This window comes from Carassius carassius, chromosome 12 (genome assembly GCF_963082965.1).
Source record: "Carassius carassius chromosome 12, fCarCar2.1, whole genome shotgun sequence".
Taxonomy (NCBI): Eukaryota; Metazoa; Chordata; class Actinopteri; order Cypriniformes; family Cyprinidae; genus Carassius; species Carassius carassius.
In genome coordinates this window covers 314,201-324,200 of record NC_081766.1, presented here as the reverse complement: position 1 = coordinate 324,200, position 10,000 = coordinate 314,201, and the positions used below count along the sequence as shown (strand labels likewise).

Here is a 10,000-nt window from a genome sequence, read left to right as displayed (position 1 = left end):
AGGAAGAAGAAGAGCAGCAGCCCGGGACTCTCACATCGGGAGTGACTTCACACCGAGTCCGAGCCGAGAGCAGCTGATAATTCAGCACAAACATCACAGTACTGTCAATCATCATCACAGTCATCATCATCATCATCACATCCTCGGGATAATAACAGCCGAGCGCCTTACAAACGATCGGTTTGATCGATATTAACGATGTTTTATAAATGTGACATAAATAAAGCCTGACTGACCGAAACTCCCGTCACACACGACAAAGTTTACCTCAGTTTCACTCAAGTTTACCCCGTTTTACCCAAGTTTACCTCAGTTTTACCTCAGTAATGTATGACATGTACAGACGGAAGATAAACTACAGAAATCGGAGTCACTCAAAACACCGAACCTGAAACAGTTCGAGAAGTTCAGCTCCAACCGCGAAACATCAGTGTGTGTGTGTGTGTGTGTGTGTGTGTGTGAGTGTGTGAGTGTGTGTGTGTGTGTGTGTGTGTGTGTGTGTGTGTGAGTGTGTGAGAGTGTGTGTGTGTCGGTGAGGAAGAGGAGCAGCTCTCGATCGGCGCGGATCCACCGAGCGCGTGAACTCTTCCCCGTCACTCACCGGGTCTCGCGGGTCGCTGTTCTTCTCACCGCGGCTCTTCCGGGCGGTTCGGCCGGTAATTCACTCGGTTAATCCCGGGAAACCCTCTCTCTCTCGCTCGCTCGCTCGCGCCGCTCCGCCGCCTCGCTGACAAATAATGCTCTCTCTCGCGCGCGCACACACACATTCACACGCGCGCGGCCGCGGCGTCACCGCACTGAGCATGCGCACTGAAGCGCACCGATAACACGACTGACGTCTTCCTCACACACCCGAGCACAGGTGACCCGCAGCGCAGGTGAACCCTAACCCCCCACCCCCCCAACACACACACACACACACACACGCGCGCGCGCAATGATGATGATGATGACTCTGGAATCAAAGGTGAGAGACAAATGAAAACTCTCTTCATGTTTTATAGACTGCAGCTCCGCTCTTCATCAGGTGCATCATGGGATGCTTTGAAACTGTTTCAGATTGGTTCATGAAGAGCTGGTCTCTCCTCATCTTTATCTTCATCATCATCCCATCACTCCTCTAGCTCCGCCCACTCTTCTGCAGGAAGTATGGCATGTCTGAGCTCATGCGTGACACTGGTTACCCATCATGCATCTTGAGCATCAGTCTGTTTCCTGTGTGTGTGTGCTCAGAGATAAAGGCGGTGCAGTGACACTGACCTGGACCTCACACACTGCATGAACACTCTTCAGTCTGAACATCTGGAAACATTAGTTTTCTAATGAAACAAACTCACTCTGAGCGTCTTCTAACTGAATGTTGATCTGTAATGTTCACATTCAGAAGAACTCACCGCACACAGCATATGTGTAACATGAACGAGACAAATAAAGCTTGAAGGAACTCTTACACATTTCTGTCCATTCTGAGAATGAGGAAACACATCCAGCATTAAAATGATTTTAACTCAAACACATAGTCTATAATCCATAATAACACTTCCTCCAGTGAAAAAGTGCATCTGTTGTCTCTCACAGATTAGTTTAGATCTGTTTAAACGCTGCTTGATCTGTGCAGATTTCTCTCCTGATTCAGACCAGAACACTTTTTCACTGGAGGAAGTGTTATTATGGATTATAGACTCTGTGTGTTTGAGTTAAAATCATCTTAATGCTGGATGTGTTTCATCTTTTGTCTTCTCCAGATGTTCACTGATGGACTGGAGTGCTGTGGATTATTGTGATGTTTTTATCAGGGCCAGCTGCATCAACGGTTTAGACTAGTCTTAAAAAGTTAGTCATCTTTTTCTTTGTCCTTCAAGACTGGACATAACTTTTTAAATTGAGTTATGAAAAGGTAGATTGGTGTTATTTGTATTGGAAAAGTAAGACCTCTGCTAGTAGGTCAAACAGTCTTCAGACGGTGGTCAAGTTTATATAACGGAGTCTGAACTGATTCTAGTGAACACTTCCTATCTAAAACACGGAATAAATCACACAGGATCCTTCATACACTTCTCCCATTTTATTAAAAAAATCCTGATGATTTTGAAGCCGACACAAAGACATAAAATGAGAGTTTAAAAATACAGTTATTAGAAAGATCGGTGGCAGATCCGAGAGCAGAGCGAGTCTTTACTACGATGACCAAAGCGTCTGAGAAACAACATTTACACAAACCAATGCTATTCCAAATTAAAATAATGACAGAGTATAATATTGTTAAATGTAGTATATAAATATTCAAACTTTACAAAATCTAATAAATGTATTTGTTAAAACTACAGAGGAAAAGAGATTAATACCTTTAAAAGAAAAGTGTTTGTACAGAGTCGTGCAAGAACAAAACAAACCTGTTCTGAGCACAAAACATCAGCACACAGAAGAGTTGGGTCTGTGGTCACACACACACACACACACACACACACACACACACACACACACACATACACACACACACACACACACACTCAAGGGTTTATTAGTGAAGCTGCAGTCAGCAGGCGCCCTCTGCTGGTCACATGACATCCACTTCCTGTGATGTGGGTCAATGGAAAAACATTTGAAAGTGAAGCCTGTTTGAAGATTTTGTTTTTTTGCAGTGATGTTATTGTCATGTATTTCCATCATTGCTGTAAATGCACAAATCCTGTAAAGATTTATTTAAACCAGCATAAATAAAAGGAAGTACAACAAATACTATAGTAATGCATTAATAACTTAAATGTCACCAAAATTAATATTACAATAATGAGAATTTAGGGGTTAAAAACGGCTAAAATCAGGCTTCATTTTCTGACTGAACTCGGTTTTATTTTGTGTTGAATGAGGTTTGAGGAGTTCCTCTGAATTCAGATCAGAGTGAGTTGTGTCTAACCCTAATGACTCCTTCCAGACTAGTACAGCTCCATCCGTCCGAGGAGCAGGACACAAACACTGCGGTCACATGAGTCAAACACACATCTGCTGTGACCTCTGACCCCAACTGTCCACGCTTTGAACACAGCCAATCAAAACGCACCAAAAGACAAACTGTGAACAACTCAATAATTTAAAATCTGAACAGTAAGAGAAAAATCTGCAGGTGAAAGGCAGCGTAGTCTCGCTCGACCCATGAGAGAGAGTGTGTGTGTGTGTCTGTGTGTGAGGATGACCTGTATGTACAGCGTATGTGTGTGTGTGTGTGTGTGTTTAAAGCAGGCTGGCCAGGCTGGTGGTTGGTCCGTTCTGAGCTTGAATCTGCACAGGAGGAGGGCCTTCAGTCCACTGAAACACACATCAGACACATTCAGAACAGTCTCTCATGTGGAAATTAATTATGAGCGTGTGTGTATGTGTGTGTGTGTGTGCGAGCAGGTGCGTGTGTGTGTGTGTGCGAGCAGGTGCGTGAGCGAGTGGGTGTGTGTGTGTGTGTGTGTGTGTGAGAGTGAATGTTAGTGTGTGTGTGTGTGTGTGTAAGCGTGCATGCGAGCATGTGAGTGTGCATGTGTGTGAGTGTGCGTGTGAGCAGGTGCATGTAAATGTGTGTGTGTGTGCGTGTGCATGTGTGTGTGTGAGCGAGCGTGTGTGTGTGTGAATGTTAGTGTATGTGAGTGTGTAAGCGTGCATGCGAGCATGTGAGTGCATGCGTGTGAGTGAGCGTGTGTGTGTGTGTGTGCGAGTGTGTGTGCGTGTGTAAGTGAGCGTGAGTGTGCGTGTGTGAGTGTGTGTGTGAGTGAGCGTGAGTGTGCGTGTGTGAGTGTGTGCGTGTGTGTGAGTGAGTGTGTGCGTGTGAGTGTGTGTGAGTGAGCGTTTGTGTGTGTGTGAGTGCATGTGAACGTGCGTGTGAGTGTGTGTGTGTGAGCGAGCGAGCGTGTGTGTCCGAGCGTGTGTGTGTGTGTGTGCGTGCGTGTGTGTGTGTGAGCGAGCGTGTGTGTGTGTGTGTGTGTGTGAGCGTGCGTGTGAGTGTGTGTGTGTGTGAGCGTGTGTGTGTGTGTGTGTGTGAGCGAGCGAGCGTGTGTGTGTGTGAGCGTGCGTGTGTGAGTGTGTGTCTGTGTGTGAGCGTGCGTGTGTGAGTGTGTGTGTGTGTGTGTGTGTGAGCGTGCGTGTGTGAGTGTGTGTGTGTGTGTGTGAGCGTGTGTGTGTGTGTGTGTGTGTGAGCGTGCGTGTGAGTGTGTGTGTGTGTGAGCGTGCGTGTGTGTGCGTGTGTGTGAGCATGTGTGTGTGTGTGTGTGTGAGCGAGCGAGCGTGTGTGTGAGCGTGCGTGTGTGAGTGTGTGAGCGTGCGTGTGTGAGTGTGTGTGTGTGTCTGTGTGTGAGCGTGCGTGTGTGAGTGTGTGTGTGTGTGTGTGAGCGTGCGTGTGTGTGCGTGAGCGTACGCTGATGAGGTTGTGTTCCGGCAGGCTGCAGGCGGCGATGTGATCCTGCAGGAGCTGCTGGGAGAAGTTCTGGTGCATCTGCGCTGCTTCATGTGCGTCCATCGAGTTCCCGCAGGCCTTGTTCAGATCTGGACAGAGACACGTGACGTGAGCTTCTGATCAACACGTTTCTGATTATCAAATACTTAATTACTTTATTTACAGTAAAATATCACAATAGTATTATTTATCATTTTTGGCCAACAAATAACATTTTAAATAACTACAATACAATAAAATAATAAAAAAATGCATCTAAATTAATCAAAAGGAAAACACAATTAAGATTATTCATTATTCAAAGCATTCAAAGCACCTTTTATATCCCAGACACACCTGCACAGAAGAGTTTGTGTGTTACTGAGACAGGAAAAGTGTGTGTGTGTGTGCGTGTGTGTGTGCTGAACTAACCCTTGAGCAGAGCGGATGACCAGAGCTGCACAGACATGTCTGGGATCTTACTGGCCAGCTGCATCGCAGGAACCACCATGTTGTTACTCTCCTGAACACAAACACACAGAATGACTGACAGCGCTTCTAAAGGACGCTCCGTCTGAGCCGAGAGCTGCTGTGTGTGTGTGTGAGAGATTTACTCTGTGGTTCCCCAGCACGTAGAATATGTGTCCCAGCAGCACCAGAGAGCAGGCCGTCAGACGATTCAGATCCTCCGCATTCGACATCTTCAGCGTCTCGCGCAGGAAACGCCTGCAAACACAAACACACACACACAATCATCAGCATCACTGACACACACACACTCACGGGTCTGAGAACAGGAAGAGGAAACTCACTTGGCTTCATTGTAGCGTCCCTGGAAGAAGGACAGAAGGCCTCGGATGTAGAAGGCAGCGGCGCGCAGACAGTGAGAACTAGAAACAGCAGAAACAACTTCACAGATTATAACAGCACAGACAGAGTCAAACAGGAAAAAAACTGTTGATGTTGTAAAATTCTTCAACTCAGTCTCAGAGTACTATACATTGAGGATTCATTACTGAATTTTGAACAAATCAAGCCAATGATTCAGTGATTCATAAAGACAGTCAACTGCTTTAATTCTGAATGAATCAGCTGTTTAAACGAATCAGATGAATGATTCACTTGTTAAGACAGTCACTCAGTGCCACCTACTTTTAGTTTCAGATTTTCATTTCTTTTTAAATCAAATAAAAAAACAAAACAATATTTTTTACATTTTTTAAAGCCCATTAATAGCCATTTATATTCTGTATTTATGCTGAATCAAGATATTTCAGTTTAAATCTTCAAATCATTTTCTCAGCCAAAATTGATGGATGATTAATTTTGGATTAATTAAAATAATCAACATACATAGTATAAATAATTAAATTAAGAACTGTAATTGCTTGACAGCCCTAATATCTACAGATCTACAATTTCAGCTCCTCTTCTGATCAGAATCACTGGAGTCTGAATCTGTTCTGAATCTTTCGTTTTGAGATGTTTTCTCATGGATTCATTTCTTTATGAATCCACCGCTAAAGTGTCTGTATTTCAGTCGTTCGTGTATGCGAGTGTGTGTGAGTATAGTGTGTGTGTTTGTGTGAGTATAGTGTGTGTGTGTGAGTATAGTGTGTGTGTGTGTGTGTGAGTGAGTGAGTATAGTGTGTGTGTGTGTGTGAGTGAGTGAGTATAGTGTGTGTGTGTGTGTGTGTGTGAGTATAGTGTGTGTGAGTGTGTGTGTGAGTATAGTGTATGTGAGTGTGTGTGTGAGTATAGTGTGTGTGTGTGTGTGTATGTGTGTGTGAGTATAGTGTGTGTGTGTGAGTATAGTGTATGTGAGTGTGTGTGTGAGTATAGTGTGTGTGTGTGTGTGTGAGTATTGTGTGTGTGTGTGTGTGTGTGTGTGAGTATAGTGAGTGTGTGTGTGTGTGTGTGTGTGTGTGTGAGTATAGTGTATGTGAGTGTGAGTGTATAGTGTGTGTGTGTGTGTGTATAGTGTGTATGTGTGTGTGAGTATTGTGTGTGTGTGTGAGTATAGTGTATGTTAGTGTGAGTATAGTGTGTGTGTGTGTGTGTGTGTGAGTATAGTGCATGTGAGTGTGTGTGTATAGTGTGTGTGTGTGTGTGTGTGTGTGTGTGTGTGTATAGTGTGTATGTGTGTGTGAGTATAGTGTATGTGAGTATAGTGTATGTGAGTGTGTGTGTGTGTGTATGTGTGTGTGAGTATAGTGTATGTTAGTGTGTGTGTGTGACTATAGTGTATGTTAGTGTGAGTATAGTGTGTGTGTGTGAGTATAGTGTGTGTATGTGTGTGTGTGTATAGTGTGTGTGTGTGTGTGAGAGAGTATAGTGTGTGTGTGTGTGTGAGTATAGTGTGTGTGTGTGTGTGTGAGTATAGTGTATGTGAGTGTGTGTGTATGTGTGTGTGAGTATAGTGTGTGTGTGAGTATAGTGTGTGTGTGTGTGTGTGTATAGTGTGTGTGAGAGTGAGTAGTGTGTGTGTGAGTGTAGTGTGTGTGTGTGTGTGTGTGAGTATAGTGTGTGAGTATAGTGTATGTGAGTGTGTGTGTGTATAGTGTCTGTGAGTGTGTGTGAGTATAGTGTGTGTGTGTGTGTGTGTGAGTATAGTGCGTATAGTGTGTGTGTGAGTATAGTATGTGTGAGTATAGTGTATGTGAGTGTGTGTGTGTGTGTGTGAGTGAGTATAGTGTGTGTGTGTGTGTGAGTGAGTATAGTGTATGTGTGTGAGAGAGTATAGTTTGTGTGTGTGTGTGAGTATAGTGTATGTGAGTGTGTGTGAGTAATGTGTGTGTGTGTGTGTGTGTGTGTGAGTATAGTGTGTGTGTGTGTGTGTGTGTGTGAGTATAGTGTATGTGAGTGTGTGTGTGAGTATTGTGTGTGTGTGTGTGTGAGTATAGTGTATGTTAGTGTGAGTATAGTGTGTGTGTGTGTATAGTGTGTGTGTGTATGTGTGTATAGTGTGTGTGTGTGTGTGAGTATAGTGTGTGTGTTTGTGTGAGTATAGTGTGTGTGTGTGTGTGTGTGTGTGAGTATAGTGTGTGTGTGTGTGAGTGAGTATAGTGTGTGTGTGTGTGTGTGTGTATGTGAGTATAGTGTGTGTGTGTGAGTATAGTGTGTGTGAGTGTGTGTGTGAGTATAGTGTATGTGAGTGTGTGTGTGAGTATAGTGTGTGTGTGTGTATGTGTGAGTATAGTGTGTGTGTGAGTATAGTGTATGTGAGTGTGTGTGTGAGTATAGTGTATGTGAGTGTGTGTGTGAGTATTGTGTGTGTGTGTGAGTATAGTGTATGTTAGTGTGAGTATAGTGTGTGTGTGTGTGTGTGTGTGTGTGAGTATAGTGTATGTGAGTGTGTGTGTATAGTGTGTGTGTATAGTGTGTGTGTGTGTGTGAGTATTGTGTGTGTGAGTATAGTGTATGTTAGTGTGAGTATAGTGTGTGTGTGTGAGTATAGTGCATGTGAGTGTGTGTGTATAGTGTGTGTGTGTGTGTATAGTGTGTATGTGTGTGAGTATAGTGTATGTGAGTGTGTGTGTGTGAGTATAGTGTGTGTGTTTGTGTGTGTATAGTGTGTGTGTGTGTGTGTGTGAGTATAGTGTGTGTGTGTGTGTGTGTGTGAGTGAGTATAGTGTATGTGTGTGTGAGTATAGTGTGTGTGTGTGAGTATAGTGTGTGTATGTGAGTATAGTGTGTGTGTGTGTGTGTGAGTATAGTGTGTGTGAGTGTGTGTGTGAGTATAGTGTATGTGAGTGTGTGTGTGAGTATAGTGTGTGTGTGTGTGTATGTGTGTGTGAGTATAGTGTGTGTGTGAGTATAGTGTATGTGAGTGTGTGTGTGAGTATAGTGTATGTGAGTGTGTGTGTGAGTATAGTGTGTGTGTGTGTGTATGTGTGTGTGAGTATAGTGTGTGTGTGAGTATAGTGTATGTGAGTGTGTGTGTGAGTATAGTGTATGTGAGTGTGTGTGTGAGTATTGTGTGTGTGTGTGTGTGAGTATAGTGTATGTTAGTGTGAGTATAGTGTGTGTGTGTGTGTGTGTGTGAGTATAGTGTATGTGAGTATGTGTGTATAGTGTGTGTGTGTGTGTATAGTGTGTATGTGTGTGTGAGTATTGTGTGTGTGTGTGTGAGTATAGTGTGTGTGTGTGTGTGTATGTGTGTGTGAGTATAGTGTGTGTGTGTGTGAGTATAGTGTATGTGAGTGTGTGTGTGAGTATAGTGTATGTGAGTGTGTGTGTATGTGTGTGAGTATAGTGTATGTTAGTGTGAGTATAGTGTGTGTGTGTGTGAGTATAGTGTATGTGAGTGTGTGTGTATAGTGTGTGTGTATAGTGTGTATGTGTGTGTGAGTATTGTGTGTGTGTGTGAGTATAGTGTATGTTAGTGTGAGTATAGTGTGTGTGTGTGTGAGTATAGTGCATGTGAGTGTGTGTGTATAGTGTGTGTGTGTGTATAGTGTATGTGAGTGTGTGTGTGTGTGAGTATAGTGTGTGTGTTTGTGTGAGTATAGTGTGTGTGTGTGTGTGTGTGAGTATAGTGTGTGTGTGTGTGTGTGTGTGAGTGAGTATAGTGTGTGTGTGTGTGTGAGTATAGTGTGTGTGTGTGTGTGTGTATGTGAGTATAGTGTGTGTGTGTGAGTATAGGTGTCTGTGTGTGAGTATAGTGTGTGTGTGAGTATAGTATGTGTGAGTATATTGTGTGAGTGTGTGAGTATAGTGCATGTGTGTGTGTGTGTGAGTGAGTACAGTGTGTGTGTGAGAGTGAGTATAGTGTGTGTGTGTGTGTGTGTGAGAGTGAGTATAGTGTGTGTGTGTGTGAGTATAGTGCGTGTGTCTGTGTGTGTGTGTGTGTGTGAGTGAGTATAGTGTGTGTGTGTGTGTGAGTATAGCATGTGTGAGTATAGTGTATCTGATTGTGTGTGTGTGAGTATATTGTGTGAGAGTGTGTGAGTATAGTGCATGTGTGTGTGTGTGTGAGTATAGTGTGTGTGTGTGTCTGTCTGTGTGTGAGTATAGTGTGTGTGTGTGTGTGTGAGAGTATAGTATAGTATGTGTGAGTATATTGTGTGAGTGTGTGAGTATAGTGCATGTGTGTGTGTGTGTGAGTATAGTGCGTGTGTGTCTGAGTTTGTGAATGAGTATAGTGTGTGTGTGTGTGTGTGTCATTGGTGTTACCTGACGGGGAAGTTTTGGTCTGGGTTTATCCTCTCTAACAGATTGTAGAGCTGCACAGATGAAGACAGAAGAACACTGTGAGTTGTTGATGATTATTGATGATGATTATTAATGTGTTTTATGATGACTGACCTCCTGATGTCTGTTCCCCTCTCTGATGTACACACTCGCCAGGTTAGTGACGATGAACGTCCACAGCTCCTGATGGGAGGTGAGCTGCGGGCACACACACACACACACACACACACACACACACACAGGTATGAGCTCGGCTCGGTCTCGTCCGTAAGATCAGAGTGTGTTTGCGTGTCTCACCCGCAGCGCTGTAGTGAACTGGGCCTCAGCGTTGTCCATACAGTTAACAGAGATACAGTACAAGCCCTGAACACAAACACATGACATGAGCACACG

General features: G+C 43.9%; 3 protein-coding genes across 4 annotated transcripts in view; 1 reads left to right on the top strand and 2 right to left on the bottom strand.

Moving 5' to 3' along the window:
* Positions 1-823, bottom strand: part of LOC132154384 (transcriptional repressor p66-alpha-like) — a 21,430-nt gene extending 20,607 nt beyond the window's left edge. Inside the window, exon 1 of one of the 2 annotated variants that reach the window (XM_059562910.1) lies at positions 602-823. The gene's annotated coding sequence lies outside the window, so the exon portion shown is untranslated. The remainder of the gene's footprint in view (positions 1-601) is intronic. The other variant, XM_059562909.1, reaches the window with a different exon arrangement.
* Positions 1-10,000, top strand: part of LOC132154389 (tripartite motif-containing protein 16-like) — a 162,312-nt gene that overhangs the window by 130,338 nt on the left and 21,974 nt on the right. The gene's annotated exons all lie outside the window — the stretch shown is intronic.
* Positions 2,051-10,000, bottom strand: part of mau2 (MAU2 sister chromatid cohesion factor) — a 15,222-nt gene continuing 7,272 nt past the window's right edge. The window contains exons 13-20 of the mRNA XM_059562908.1: positions 9,905-9,970; positions 9,722-9,805; positions 9,590-9,639; positions 5,227-5,304; positions 5,029-5,140; positions 4,847-4,937; positions 4,397-4,524; positions 2,051-3,306 (exon numbers count right to left, since the gene is read on the bottom strand). Coding sequence (XP_059418891.1) covers positions 3,232-3,306; positions 4,397-4,524; positions 4,847-4,937; positions 5,029-5,140; positions 5,227-5,304; positions 9,590-9,639; positions 9,722-9,805; positions 9,905-9,970 — 684 coding nt within the window. The 3' untranslated portion in view covers positions 2,051-3,231. The remainder of the gene's footprint in view (positions 3,307-4,396; positions 4,525-4,846; positions 4,938-5,028; positions 5,141-5,226; positions 5,305-9,589; positions 9,640-9,721; positions 9,806-9,904; positions 9,971-10,000) is intronic.